At 29.1% G+C, this 16,466-nt stretch overlaps 1 protein-coding gene across 1 annotated transcript; it reads right to left on the reverse strand.

Annotated features, from left to right (window-relative positions):
- Positions 1 to 6,863: 6,863 nt before the first annotated feature.
- Positions 6,864 to 8,466, reverse strand: LOC113874778 (transcription factor MYB93-like). Its single transcript, XM_027512995.1, has 3 exons — positions 8,289 to 8,466; positions 8,050 to 8,179; positions 6,864 to 7,857 (listed from the first exon to the last, which is right to left on the reverse strand). Exons 1-3 carry the CDS (start codon positions 8,419 to 8,421, stop codon positions 7,107 to 7,109), a joined length of 1,014 nt encoding a protein of 337 aa, XP_027368796.1. The 5' UTR covers positions 8,422 to 8,466; the 3' UTR covers positions 6,864 to 7,106.
- Between the last annotated feature and the right edge of the window lie 8,000 nt (positions 8,467 to 16,466).

A 16,466-nucleotide genomic window follows, 5' to 3' on the forward strand; every position in this document is an offset into this window, starting at 1 on the left:
CATTTGCCAGTAATTAAATTTTTGCTTTAAACAGGATTCCCTTGAACTGTGATTCAACAACAAATTTAACTAGATTAATCAATTAAATAACAATTAGAAAGTCTTGTTGATTGAATTATGGTTTCAGGTTTTAGAATATCTATGGAAGGGATAAACATGATTAATATATTTGGATCAAAATCAATGATTAGTCGTATCTGATTCTAGGGTCATTTTCCATATTCCTAGTTGCGTTCTTTTATTATTTTTCCTTTTCCATTTAAATGAACAAAGATGGGGGGAATATTTTCTTTATATCTCAACTTGGGACTTGCATAGAAAGCTAGGGTGTTAGTGTTAGTGTTAGTGTTAGGAAGAACGACACAAATCGACAAGCATTGTATACATCAGATGTGGATTACCCTTCTGGTGGGCCTTTCCTCCTCTTTACTCAGATTCCATTCACACGTACACATAAATATCACTACCCACTTTACTCTTCTATTTCGTTTCTTTTTAATTTCACCAATCAAATCTTTAAGTTACTATTTAATAAAAATGCAAATTAAACTTATTGCATTTACTTTATATGTGATATCCTAAACTATATTAATTAATCATGTATCAAGTTAGCTAATTTATACAACATTGTATATTAGGTTAAAAATTATATAATTTAATATATAAATACTATTAAATTTTTTTTATAAAATATATATTATTTATTATCTGTATGATATTATACAGATTAAAACAATCATAACAATAATAATAACAGCAATAATGTTTCTGTCCTTTTTTGTCATTATATTTCAGTCCTTTCCTTGAATTCTTTGCTGTGCTGTACCTAAACATGTAGGATTATAGCCTAATCCATTCGCCCGAATAAGCGAACTGACTTAATCATTGTTTTACAGGCCAATCTAACCCAAATTTTAAAAATCAGGACTGGAAGAACAGTATTAATGTTGTTGGGCTACATAGTAGGAAGCTAAGTGGACACTAGTTTAGTACTAACACATTGTTCAAGTGTGGATTAAATAAGCAAAATTTCATATTTTTAAAGTTTAATTATCATTTTAATCTATTTAATCTAAATAATGTGTAACAAATTTAATTTCATGTCGATTGTCTTGTACCTGAAGCCAATTAATTCTATTGATAGGTTTGAGAGTCACAATAGTGCTGATAACTCAAAAAATTAGTGAAGTGAAAATTCATTTATAATTAGCTAAAATCGAATAAGAATTGGTTTTTAAGAACATCGTTAATTTGAATTATTTTTTTATTTTCTTTTAAAATATCTTTGGAATAAATAAAGGATCACATATCACATTTATAGATAAATTATTGTTATTTAAATATTGTTATAATATTTTTATTTTATAAAATACGTAATATGATATTTTATATTAATTAAATTTTTATTTTCTTTGTTTGTTTCAAAAATTATATTGTTTTATTAGTTAATATATTATATAATATCAATAATATATGCTTAGTTATTTTTAATCCGATAAACCAATAAATTGAGTTCAATATTGACTGTCCAATTTTTAAAAAAATTGTCAAATTATTTGGTGGATATTAGTAAAATGGTTTATATCTCTAAATTGCATTCTCTCCTTTAATTTCTTTTTCAATATTTAACGTTAAGTTAATTAAACGGCAATTACTTTATGGCAACTTAACATGCTGATGAGATTTTTAATTCCCCAAACATAGCCCTAGTTTTTTTGACATAGCCTTTTTATTTGTAAATATTGATTATCACCACATATAGTTATTTTTATTATTCAAGTTAATAGTAGGGATTACGAATATTATTGTTTATCTTCTATTAAAATATCGGTTGCTTCAGATTTATTATATTTTTTATTATGAAAAATTAATGTGGCTAATAACATTAAAACAACTTGGACATCATGACTTCAAATTGAGCATCCATATCCAATTCAGTTCAATTGTAGTGCATGGCTTACATTAGATGAAAACATGAGTGCTAGTTATGAAATAGATAAAACGTTTGTAATATTTTTCTGCTCCATCACTTATTTTAAAATTGTCAAATCCATCAATATGTGTTATCCCAGGTACAACAACTACGAGTGCAGTGTATCACGCCATCATTCATGGTTTGTCTACAAATAAGATGGTCCTCCATCAGTATGCAACATGTGTCAATAAGATCAGAGACCGTGATGGAGAGTAGACTCTTGCGTGATTGTAAAATATGCTTCAATGAATACGTACCAAGTATCATATGTCAGACAGCATCTTCTATCCGTAGCAGATGATAAACGTGTAGAGATGAGTACTGTCTGTAAGAATCAATAATGCGATGGTGCTTAATTGCTGACTTGTTTTGAATTTGTTATTTATTTCATTTGGTAGATTGAATCCTAGTCGGCCAAGCATTCTGAATCGAATATAATGGCTAGTGATATTCAGCAGTCAACACTGTAAATATATGAATTGTCAATGTGGCCCAGAGAGCGACAATGGCGCGGCAAGCCAAGTATTTGTTAATTAGGAAGGAAACCAATTTAAAAAATGTTAATATTTAGCTTCAAGTTATTCCTATATAAATAGTCAACTCATGATAAATAGATATCAAAACACTTACAGAAGTCAAGTCTAAATCCTAAATATAAACATCTTCCCACGTGTATTTTTTTAAAATTTAAAATTTATATACATGACATAATATAATTCATCAGTGTGATTCTAGACGATAATTTTTTTTTTCAGTGGAGTGGGAATTAGTTACATCCTTAGCTGTAAATTCTCAGATATGCCATTGTTATCAACCTTGCATAATAGCAGAAAGAAGAAAGCTCTGGTCGCATAATGAGCACTGAGGAGTGAAGCCACGGATCGGGCCTCGGGTGATTGTGGGCAAAAGTCAATTATTCTCTGAAGTAACCAAGCACGAGTGCTAACTAGGGAGAGTTCGGTTTGGTATTGAGAGGCTAAACTCTTCGTTTGTAACTTGTTTAATTTGCCGCTAACATTGTACATGTATTTTCTTTAGTATTAATTTTTTAAAGATTGAATTTAAGTAATTAATAATAATAATTTTTATAAAAATTACTTTAAATACTTAAATTCAGCCTTTATAAGTTAATATTAGTATAACTTTTAACAAGCAAGCATGTTATATGCATTGTTTAATTTATCAATTCTAAGATAATAGCAAGTTTAAGTTTCAAATTTGGTTTAAACCTTGAAAGCAATAATTTATTGTTTTTGTATTGAGTAAATTTTGTCTATGTGTGCATTAACAAAAGTATTATTTTAATTATAGCAGGTAATTTTACTTATTCATTTGTGCATCACTTGAATAACATGTGCACCAAATTTACATTATCAGTTTCCCTAAATAATTACAGATGTGGGTTTTATTGTTTTCAAAGAAATTCTGTTCGATGTTCATCCTCTCCATTCATCCTTTGGTCATTCTTAATAAATTTGTAATTTGTGACTTCAGTATTGTGGCAATGCTACTTAATTTATATGTTTATTTTATGATTTGTATGATTTAATATGCACACATGAAAACAAATAAAGCATCTTAAGTAGTCTTTAGACTTGACCTTGCTAGAGGAGATGGGTAGCATAATGTTGCACATGTCATGTGGTCCATCTAGTGTTGCATGTTGTTGATATGTACATGTTGGATGCAATTAATGTTAGTCTTCTCAAAGGGAAAGTCCCAATAACAATCTCTTTGAAGCTATCTAGCAAGTATATATTTTGTCAATAGTAATAATACGGCTATGAAGAATAAAGACCCCAATCCCTTTCCCACGTGCGCTCTTCCAGACACTCAAATTGAAAATGAATTATTGGAGATAGAGTGGTGAGAGACTGTCGTGTCCTCTTAGAACACTGTATGACTTAAAATTGTTCAATAGCTGATAACATCAAAACTGGGTTTATGTAAATCCCCTAGAGTGCCCCTTGGCACTGTCCAAAGGGTTTTTTTCTTTTCGTTTTCTTTTAAAAATTATATAATTCAATCAAGAAATTGTGGTTTCAATTTTTAAAAGAGAGAAATATATTTTACTCTTTAATCATGCCTTCTTTTGGATTGTAAGAAGACTCATAATTAAAATAAATAAATAAGTAGCTGCGATTACTCTCTTATATGAGTTTGAGCCTTTGAAGTTTATCAAAATGATAACGGTTTTATTAACTTTTTTAATGTTAAATGTACAAAAATATAAAAATGCTTACTTTTGATTTAAATGATTAAACTTAGTCTAAAGAGCATAAGTTAACAAAACCATTCGTGAATTCGTAACCAGCAGCCATGGATAAGGTAGAAGCAGAAGCTTCCAACTGTGAATTCACATCTCGTTTCCTTTACTTGCGAGTGCACCATAAGGGTAAGAATAATGAGATATGTTAATTCAAGTCAATCACACTGGCCTTCTCATCTCATTTAATGCAATCAATAATGTACGGACAAAAAGAACATTTAGATCTGTTGCTCATTCGGGCGCTACAGGCAGGCTTCTTTGATATAAAAAGCTAATGAAAAATAACTTTAATTTATAAATATTTTAATAGTATTAGTATTAATTTAAAATTTTTTATTAATTTATTTTTCTGTGACATCATATTATTTATTATAGTTATTTTTTTATTTCCCTCTTTCACGATATAGACACTTCTTAAGATATCCACTAAACATTTTTCATTCAATAAAAAATAATTCTTTAACATTTTAAAATTAGGTATTAAGAAGATGAAGGAAAAAAGAGATATGAAAAAAAAAGTGATGAATGATATGATAAAAAAGAAGAAAGTAAAACAATATATATAAAAATATAAGAATTAAAAACTTATTTATGAGGTAAATAAAATATATAACATTAGTTTCTTGATGTGGATGCGATAAGAAAAATTTAGGAACATAAATAATATAAAATATCAAATAAACAAATTAAGGCCGTAGATACAATTTTATAAGGTGACTAAATAATTTGATACGATCAACTTGCACACAGCACATCATTGTGTTAAAATATACTTCAATTTTATAAGATGAATTTATCTAGATTTGAAGTATTATGTATTTTAACTACCATATAAAAAATAAGTATTATTCTCTCTCATATTAAATATTATTTTAATATTTTTTATTTATCTTAAATTATTTATAATTTTATAATACTAAAAAATATTAATCATTTTTAAAAACATTTTTATTCATTAAAAATAATTTTGATCAACTAATTATTATAATAATTTGAATATTACTCTAAAGTAACTCTTGTCCACTAACTACTTTAACAACTTCAGTATTTTTAATAAGAGTATTTTAGTGAGATCAATTTATTTTACTCTATTAATTGATAAAATACACAATAAGTAATTAATAAATGATAAATTTGTACGATATTACATGTTTTTTAATAAAAAATTGTTATAGATATAAAAATTTCATAAATACACAAAAGCTACGAGAATGACTGCTTGTTATGAATATGATTGTTCTAACTACCTGCTTTACATCATTTTCTTCATTGATGCTGCCACTCGCACGAGAGACATCGCTTCCAAGGCGTTACCACTATTTTATTATACAATAATTTTGCATATGTTTATATATGCATTAATACATCAATCAGAGGGTCTAAATATGCTTAGTTTAGGCGTTAAAATCTTATTTAAATTAACACAATTGCAATGACATAAGAATCTTTAAGCGGTACACAACGAATGGGGTAGGATTAGGTGGTGAAAATTTTCCCAATACTTTTAAATTAGGAGAGTATGGAGGAGAACAAACCTAACCACATTGTGATTTTCTTTGTTACTTTGACAACCATGACAAACTTGACCTCAACCAATCAAAACATTCAAGTGCCTTTGACAAGGCATACTCCAAAAAGGTGCGATTAGATTAATTACAAGTCCACTACTGGTGCATTGACATCTGTTAGACATCATCTTCAATGAGAAGACTTTGTAATCTAAGCTGTTTTTTCTGAAGGCTTACCAGTCAACTTCTTGATGGAAAAGGAATCAAATCTAACTGCTCACGATGGAAACAAAGGACTTGCATTGCCTTTCGCGCACCCATTCCCCTTAAAAATATAATCTTATCATGGTTTCGGACTTTCTACATATCTCAAAGTTTTCATAATGTGGCTTAGATAATCCATCACTAATTTACATCATTAATGTCGAAATTCCTTTACAAACAACCAATTTTAAAAAGTTTGGAATAAACACATTTAAGGCCAGGCAAAACATCCGGCAGATAAATCAGAACCATCATATGAAGAAGACAGAAATTGAAACAATTTAAGAATATTTCCTTACTACTCTAGAAGAATTACAGGCCATAACTCTTTCATGTAAAGAATTTAAGTCCCTTAAGTTGAAAAAACAACTCTTAACATTTCTTTTTGGTTCAGTAAAGCTTTAATTTGCTCCACTCCAGGAGCCTGGACTAACATCGAAGTTGAGAAGAAAGTAAACAATAAACCTATTTAAACTCTATTTTTCAGCTAATGGAAAAATAATTTTCGTGGAAGCGAAAATCGGTAAATTAATATGCTTGGTTGCTCATGCCATAGTTATTCAAAATACTGAAAGAAATAAGATAAATCATAAATTAATTAATAGTTCTTTTCTGCAAAGTAAGCTTATAATTTAGATCTTCACTTCTCCTGTTCTCTTCTACTCTTTCTACACCACTTTTGGGTGGTCTAAGTTTTCCCTTCTTTTCCTTAACTTTATTCGAAACAAAAATTATACACAAATATCAAGTTCTTGGACATACAGTAAACTAACAAATGGAACAATGAGTAAATAAATAAAAGAAAAGGCCGCGAAAACCAAACTTTATTTGAGCAAAGAACATTTATATATAGAACTGTTAAAAATGATACTATCATACTGACATTCAAACCGGTTCGATAAATGGAACTGTCTTGAAGTTATGTACAAAACATAGTATTGATATATAAATACGTATAATATATAAATGGACAAAACACATCTATATATACCTAGCTAGGGCCTATATATATATATATGCTTTAAGTTGCAAGAAGCAAATTAAAAAAGGCATAACACACACCATAATTCAACTTCTTTCAAATAAAATACTAAGATAGATCATGCATTATGGGGTCCTCAAAGAATAGTTCACACCAATAAGATGAGGGTCCTCCTCCATAACTAGAAGTGCTGCTGCTGGCATCTCCTGGATTGCTAGCTGAGGTCCCTATCACATTTGGAGGAATAGATGGAGCAGGGGATGGAATAATCCAGGATGAGTCATGATCAGCAGTGTGATCCCCTTGACTTACCACTGCAAAGTTGGTACCTTGACCTTGCTCACTATTCAAACATGATTGGGAACTGAAAGAGACTTGTGGGTCTAAAAAGTGAGGTAGCACGCTTGGGTGGTGGAGTGGTTGGGAGCTAGCAATGCCATGAGAAAATGAGACTGGAGTATCTGGTTGCAAGCAGTCTATCACTGGATTCTCTTTCACATTAGAGATTGAGTTTAACAAACTGTAAGGTTCCATGCTTGTGGTGGCATTTTGGTCATAGGAGTTGGTACTTAAGGAGTTTGAGGATTGGAATAGATAATGAAGGTATTGAAGCTTTGCTAGCTGAACTGCCTCTGCTTGTAACCTCACAGCTTGTTCATCCAATGACTGATGATCCATAAGGTCTGTCATGTTGGCCAAAGCTAGCAGATATGGCAAGCTCGTAACAAGGTCAGTTCTAGGTTGGTGTGTCATTGGATCAAAACCCATCTGAATCAACTTTTTCTTTAAATGAGTATTCCAGAAATTTTTGATCTCATTATCCGTCCTGCCTGGAAGATGGGTTGCAATTGCTGACCATCTATTCAAAAAGGTTGTGCATATAAAAGTAAGTAATAATAATTATTGATTAACATTTAAAATAAATAAATAAAAACAAACACAATTCGAACTTCTGATCCATATTTCCATCTTCCGAAAAAATAAGACAAGTCATAACAATACCCTTCCTCCCCAACAAAAAAAAAAGGAGTTATTATGACATGGAAAGTACTTGTTTCCAAGGATGGAATGGAGATGCAGAATTGTTTGCTCCTCTTCTTGAGAAAACTTCCCCCTCTTGATGTCAGGCCTTAGATAGTTGGTCCACCTTAGCCTACAACTTTTCCCACATCTGTTGAGACCTGCAAAAATTGCAAGAAAAATTGATGAATGAAGAAACACTGAAGAGAGAGAGAACTATAGTTGCTGAATAAAATACTAATAGAGCCATAAAACTACATATCTACCAACCGGCTAGCTTAGGGAGTGCTCTCCAACTTCCATGGCCATGTTTCTGGATATGCTGAACTAACTTTTGGTCTTCTTCAGGAGTCCAGGGTCCTTTCTTAAGGCCATTCTCATCGCAGCATGGGGACCTTCCCATTGTGCCACTTGATCAAAGGCAATTATCCTTTCCTCTGTTACCACCAAATTAAACTGGGGGCTGGATCACACTATTTATATTTCCATTCTCATTGCTTTCTTCTTGTTGTTATTTACCTGGATTAAAATAACATTTTGTAATCTTTATTATGCCAATTAAAGATTTTGACACTTCCATCCCCTTGGAAGTGTAAACGACAATTGTTTCATGCCTTGACAAGTATACCCTTTAAGCCATGAATGCAAAAACACCGCATCGTTTTACTAATTAATTAGTCCTATATAAATGATAATAGGAAAACATTCTTTGTATTATTAGGAGTGGATATATTTTTGTGTGTTTTCATTTTGAGTGTATTTTCTTAGATATTTATATATAATAAATAAATAATAAATTAATTTTTAGTAATTTAAATAACATATGTATTTGAGAATTGAGAACATCAACGTAAGAATTTAACATTTTTCAGAAAAAAAATAGGTTTTCTAATTTGTGCAATTTTTGTACAGAATAAATTCTAATAAATGCACTGTTTAACTCATTTGTATTAATTATTTTATAATTTTTTTAAAAAAATTATTTTTTACTTTCTCTTCATTAGTTAAGTAATACATTTATTAGGATTTAACCTGTGTAATTAAAAAAACTGTTATATTATTGGTATACAAATTAATATCAGCATTTGGTAGGAGCACTTAATATTTAATGCAACGCCTCTACCAGCAGCTTTTCAGTATTGGAAGTATAAATAGTACTTATAATTTTTTTTTTATTTTAATTTGTATAATCTTACACAAGATAAATCTCAATAAATACACTATTTAACCAATAAAAAAGAATAAAAAATAATTTTTTTAAAATAATTATAATAAAATAATTAATATAGATTAATTAAATAGTACATTTATTGAAAATTTTCCTATGCAAGATTGCACAGGTTAAAAAATCTGATAATATAATTATATTTCCAAAATGTGCTAATCTAACATTAATTATATGCTACCTTTTTTATGCATACATGCAATAATTAATGATTGAGTTTATTTTAGACCTGCTTAAGAGTTAAACTTCTTCATTTACTTTTTGGAGGGAAAATCACTTTTTTCTTGTTATTCAGTATAGCTATTCAGAGCAATAAATGTTTCCTCCTCCAGTTTTCCTTTTCTGTAATTTTGAAAATGAATTCAAAAAGTTCGATATTCATCCAAGAAATCAGGACAATTCGGTAATTATGGGCTAAACATTTTTTAGTTTCAATATTTAGATACTGTGCTAAAGTATCCTTAAAAGGACGAAACTTACAAAATAGATTACGTAACACGTGGCGAATGAGTACTTGTCGGAGGAACCCCTCCCATGCACGCAAAGAGGAGGCTGTTCCCCTCTTTCGTCATGGTTTGCATGGCATCGAAAGACTCACGTCCTCTCTTCTTGGATTTCATGCCCCCTTAGTCCCATAAAGAATCATTCACTCAACAATACCACGAAATACAGTCTCAGAATTATATATTATTGTAAATCAAACTATGTATATATACTACACACACATGCATACGACATGTAATACACATAAAAATTAAGTAAAGTAAGTTAACATTAATCATTTAATTTTATATAATAAATGAGTTTAACTTTATCTAAATTTAATAATATATTAAGATTGAATTATCTAAAAATTCAGATAAGCTATGTATTCACTAAATATTAAAAATATCGTTATAATGATTGATCAGGACTGTGAATATACAGTGATTTCAAATTATTTAATAATTTTTTTGTACTAAACCCAACTCCTTTTGATATAATTGATTTATTACTAATCTAATAAAAGTTTTAAAAATCATATTATAATATTATATATATATATATATATATAGACACATATTTTTAAGAAGTAGCCAAAAAAATTTAAATATTTATTCTTTCTATGATGTGAAAACAAATCAAATTACTACTCTAGTCTTTTTATAATAAACAAAAAACTAAATTAAAAAATAATTAAATTATTTATATTTTTATAAATATAAATTATATTTAATAAATATTCATGATATTAAATGGTGTAATTAGTGATGTGTATATTAACTTGTATTAATAAAAGAAGAGTATAAAAGAAATTTAATAACTAATACATCTTAAATTTATTTTATATTTTTTTTTATAATTAGGACTAAGAAAATTTTTATTTTATTTTTTATAAAAAAGAGTAGAGAATATATTTTTTTTTTATTTGTGAGGGTTCATGGTAGGATTTATATGGGAAAGAGAGAGAAAAGACAAGCTAGATAGCGGAGAAGAGACAGAAAAATGTTGCGGAAAATCAAATCTGCATATTTACAGTTCATGTTTCGCAACTTAATCAATTGAATTGAATCAGAGGGAAAAATTATTCTGATTTTTTCAAAACAATATAATAAATATATATGATCAACATTTCTTATAATTAATTTAATCTTCATGTTGTAATACCTTTATAATGTAACCATGGCCATTCAGAAGACACTCAAACGCGCACCAAACCACATATGCATGTGTCTCTAAGTCAAGTTGGCACGTAAAATATAGGCACATGTTACACAACTTTATCTGAATATCTAAACAGGTAAACGAAAAAATCTATGCAAGTTGTTGAAAATAGTTATAGCTAAATGGATAAATAAACTATACCAGTGAAAACTAGCCTAGAGGTTAAAAAGTCAGGACAAATCCAATAGTCGACTACATATAGCTCAATGCCTGAAAAGGACATAAAGGATGTGACTCGTTTGACTCGGAGGGTGGTGCAGTTGGAGACGTGAAGTAGAATTTGGTGCAGCAAACGCCCAAATCTACACCAATTTATTTTTAACCCTTAAGACATTCTTTGCACGGTTGAGAAACCTTCAATGGCGTTTGTTGGCGATTTGTCCTCTTGCACCTTGTTCTGTTGCATTTTTTCTTGGTCATAGTAAGATCTTACATTAATTTTAAACCCAATACAAAGTAAAAGGTTATCGCCTAGTACAAACTAGGTGTTTTAAAAGTTGGCTAAAATGAGCAATCCATCGTAATTGTATGAGCCAAGTCATCTCACGATGCTTCTATAATGACACACATACATTCACCTTGGGTCCTAGAGCAGTGGCTATGTACGTAGCTGGCTTAATATAATTGGTTCCCTATTTGTATTCGAATAAGATTCATTAAATTTTAATTTAATTAGGAAAATTATAGGTTGACAAGGATCAAACTATTAATTAACTAATTGATATATTAAAGAAATTCTGCAACTATGCCAAGAGAATAATCAGTATTTCTACAACCTTAAACATTTAGATAGAGGTATAAGATCAATTATTTATGTATATAACTCAACTGGAGCCCCGCGTGGCTTCATATATAAGCCATACATTTTCAAACCTAAGATTTATTCAATTTAATTATTTAAGTGTCGACATATACAAGGGACAACAAAGGAGTTAATTAGAGAGACCATTTTTTCTTCTTTAAAACACATTGCCTTTGCAGTTTCTTGCTCATGTGTCTTTACCCCTTTATAATTGCATTTGTTAGTAAACGGTTCAAACACACAAAGGCTTTGATCTTTCAGCCAAAGGATCCTGTCGGGGACCATTGTGTGTTCTAATGAGAATAGAAGGGACAAGTGATGTAAGATCAACTTTAGAGTTTCAATATAATATGATCATTTATTTCAGTGTCAGCTAAACAACTGATTTGCTTGCTGTAATGGATTTCCAACCAATACATCCATAAAAAAAAGTTAAAAACAGACTTCGAGGCCACCCACTTGGCTTATACTACCACAATTGCGACGAACGTATATGTCTTTGTCCCCTATGAAGGGCATTCTCAACTGGCTTGAAGGACACTCTACCAACTGAATCAATGTTCCGTATCTCTTTCCTTCAAATACCTTACAAAGGCTATCGTGGGTTAATTTAGTCAGAGCCTCTTTAGAAAGTTACTAATTAATGCAACTCCTCTCAAAAAGACCCACCTTAATTTTAATTACAATAATTCATTATATATGTACTACAAACCTGTCTAACATGTATATATTTGTAAAATCTTCAATTAAGTTATACGGACTCCAGGATGATAATTTCTAGCAAGGTTTAGCGAGGGAAAAGAAAACACTCGATGGAATGAAAAGCAGATGATGTGTTTCCCTAAATTGAGAACGATCAACAAAACTAATTAAACGCAAGATTGGCACGTACACATTTGAGTAATTAATTAATTCTACAGTTAAGTTAGGACAAATGATGAAGAAAACATAAGTGGAGACCTTGACAAATTAGGATCTAGTAATAACTTGTGTGATGCTTCATTGATAACCTACTCATCACCAAGAGAAAACTTATCTGGCTATGCTTTGTCCCGAGGGAAACTCACCAATGTCTTACCAAATTTAGTCAAGCTAACTCCTTTCCCAAATTAATTACGAACCTTTTTCAAGAACCATTTACAATACACTATCTTGGGTTGGAAAAGGGCTACTCAAATTTTATTTAGGGAAATACCGAACATTACAAAACGAATTAGACTAAACAATTGCAACAACGTGGCTTGATTTCTCTATTAATTTCCTAATTTTCATTCATCTTTTAAATTATTATTTGATTTTGCTTAAGTTTGCACAAAGACACAAAAAAACTTATATATGGTAAGTTTTTATTAAAAATAATAAAATATCATAAAATTTAATACATTAGTGACGTCAATTGTTGTAAATTTGAATAAAAAATTTATTTTTTATTTCTTAATATACATTCTTAAACACAGGTTAGAAAAATTAATTATTATTTAAACATTAATTTATGACTTTTTCGTATTGAACATCTTAAGCGCTCATTTACTATTATGTAATACTTTCTCTGTTTTTTTCCTAATATTTTAACAATTTTATTTTGTTCAAATTTTATTTTCATTTTCTAACATTAATAAATAATTTTTTTATTTTATCTTTAATAATTAATTTTTTATAAAAATAATAAATGAATGAGATAATTATTAAAAAATAAATAGAAGGTGTAATAAATTTTTTTTTATAAAATTAGAATATCAATCATATTCTTAATTTGATACAAAATATTAAATAGCTTATCGTTGGTAATCGTATGGCTACGTGAAATTGTTGAGGGCACCTCAGTAAGTGTCAATCGCAGGCCGACAAAGTAGTTTGAATTTCCCAACTATTGACCGACCATTACCTTTGGCCCAAAGTGCTACCAATTGAGTGAACATTGGAATTCTTTTACCAAAAAACTAAGTGAACTTTGAGTTCGACGGGCTATGATTTCAGGATAACCTATCTTTCAAATTCTTGACAAGAAGAAGAAGAAGAAGAAATAACTTGCTTACGCCGGTTAAATGTATCATTGAAAATAAGTATTTTTCAAAAGTTTATCCTAAAATTTACAAAAAACAGTTTCAAATAAAATAATAAGAAAATTTATCTTTTAGAAAATTATTTTTATCAAAACTTAGAGAGATAAAAGAATATTTTTAAAAAAGTTGTTTAAGTTTGCATAGGTTATGGTAAAAGAATATTGATTGTTTATAAGTTTTGAGACAGGTTGAGTAAGTCGTCAAGAGAATATACTGTAAATGTGAAGAACTTATGCAAAAGAATATTTGTATTGTTAATTGCTAATAAAGAACAAAATTCTGTTTAGTAGAGGAGCTCAATTTAGTTTCTAATGTTTAGATGTATTTTTTTCAACTCTTTTATGAGACTATATCAAATGATATCTCTAATAATATTTTATTAAAATTTAATTTTATCATTTCAATAGTTAAATTTAAAGTTTTTTTTATAAATTTTTAAAAAAATTTCTAAATTCATATTTTTAAGTTTTTAAAATTGGAGAATTTTTTTCCCCCTTCAAACTCTTAATTCCTCTCTTCCTCCAGTCTCCAGACTCTTTCATTCTTCAAACTCTTGTTTAAGAGATCTAATCTAGTCCAGAACTAGATCAATTCGTACCCTATTATATGTGGTTATAATATAATTAGTTAGCCATAAATAGGAGTAAAGGGTGATTCAATGAAATTAAGAATTGCCTGACCTGACAAGAACTCTATGGCCTCGTAATTAGTAGGAGTTGCTGCATAGATGATGAATGTTACTTTATTTGGTATTAATGTTCTCACTTTTATGAATTACTTTATGTTGTTTCAAGCTTCTAAAAAAAGATAACTTTCCAAACAAAATATAGTTTTGATAAATATCTTTTGAAAGCGTTATTTCTGTTGTGAATAATTCATATGGTTGTTAGTTAGTTAAGGTTCAGTTGTAAACTAATTATTTATTCATTCACTAGTATATAAGGACTAGTTTATTCATATTAAATAAAAAGTCTTTTTACTCTTTTTCTTTTTTTATATTTTTTGTTTTTTAATTATCTGAGTGTCTGTCTGTAAAATATTAGAGAACTTAAAGTTTTCACAATTTTTAATGAAATCTTTTTAGAATTTAAAGTACTCAATATCTTTTCAAAATATGTGATATAAAAAAGCTTTTGAAGATTTGTTTCGTTGAATACCTTCTTCAATTTTTGCAATAATTTAAAATTTGTACTTTAATTTATATAATCTGATTTATATTTCCTCTCTTTAAAAGATTTATTTTGTAGTTCAAAAGATTAACTTGTTATTTTAAACCTATAAAATTTACTTTCTAGATTTGCTATCTTCTTAACTTCTTTTTCTAAACCAAGTATATATTTGAGTAGAAATAAAAAGTATGAACATTTTCATGTTTGAAAGTTTAGTAGCTATAATTTAACCGTCTTTCTTGTAACTCTTTAGTCTTCACATTTTCTTTCTTTTTATTTTTAGATTTTTTTTTTCCCTTTGAATTTTGATACAAAAAGCTTTTTCTCGTGTCTCTTAAAATCACTCACTTTACTCTTTCACAACCTTCCCTTAACCATGCACGTACAACTTTTGAATCTAATTTTAGGGTTAAGGTCTTTGTTGAATTTGAGAATGACAAAATGTTCAAGAAAATCATGAAAGGTGAGCTCAAGATACAATAAAATATAACTAGTTACACGGTAGTTGTTCAATATAATTTTTTCATTAATCAATACTATCTTGATAAACCAATCAAAGTCATTCAACATAAAAATTAATGATCAAAATTTCGTTGAAGAAAGACTGATAAAGATTCTGATATAGAGGATTTTTTTTTTCCAGCATATGCTAGAAAAGGCAACAATCTGTTGAAGACAATTTTTATCGTCAAGTATTCAGAGATTTGAGATGGCATGCCAATTCAGCGTCCATAAGTGTAGAATGGCAACAAAGAAATGAGTATTAAGACAATTATTTTTGCCACATTGGTCCGCAAAACAAGAGCTATCCAAACCGGTGAAGGAAAAGCCACGAATGATATCAAAATCGGTGTTATTGCCTTCTCCATACCGATCAGCAAGAAACAAAGAAAATATATTTATGAAAAATATATTGACCAAGTCAGAAGAAACATTATCTTCGTCCTGGCTAGCGTTTTCCTCGAATCAAAAGTATGACAAACAAAATTATTGACCTCTACTCGTCCATTTTTTTCGTTTTTAATTACATTTTTTTATTTTTTTCATACATTTGTAAATAAACGGAAAAATTATAAATAATTATTATTAACTGCACTTTTGTATTTTTTTTTACATTTTATTACTAACAAGGCAATTTTGAATAAAAGTTCATAATTTCATTTTGTCATAGAAAAAGGGAAATAAAAATGGATTAAACCATCCCACCCGGTTGCAGGTGACCTTGGCTTTAACGTAACAATGTCACATTATTAAAGGCGAATTACCAGTGCGCACCAGAACTACAACTTAGAGACTTCTTTTACTCTTTTTAACAAAATATAAGATGCAAATAGGAAACTGTTCCATCCAGTAAACGACGTGTCGTCAACTTCATCCGTTCGTTATCGGCAACGGCAATTACCAAGTCGGCAAGGTAGCGTAGGTGGAAATCTACATGCCACAACGAAAAACATTTTTTTTAAAAATTATTTACACATATTAAAA

The sequence above is a fragment of the Abrus precatorius genome, unplaced genomic scaffold, assembly GCF_003935025.1.
Source record: "Abrus precatorius isolate BTA unplaced genomic scaffold, Abrus_2018 Scaffold10, whole genome shotgun sequence".
In the NCBI taxonomy this organism is placed as follows: domain Eukaryota; kingdom Viridiplantae; phylum Streptophyta; class Magnoliopsida; order Fabales; family Fabaceae; genus Abrus; species Abrus precatorius.

What these genes read in the sequence shown, in the direction of transcription:
- LOC113874778 (XM_027512995.1), bottom strand. Translation starts at nt 8,421, where the DNA reads ATGGGAAGGTCCCCATGCTGCGATGAGAATGGCCTTAAGAAAGGACCC. An exon ending in AGCACTCCCTAAGCTAGCCG is followed by an intron (nt 8,180 to 8,288) that starts GTTGGTAGATAT and finishes CAATTTTTGCAG; the next exon opens with GTCTCAACAGATGTGGGAAA. An exon ending in CATTCCATCCTTGGAAACAA is followed by an intron (nt 7,858 to 8,049) that starts GTACTTTCCATG and finishes CTTTTTGAATAG; the next exon opens with ATGGTCAGCAATTGCAACCC.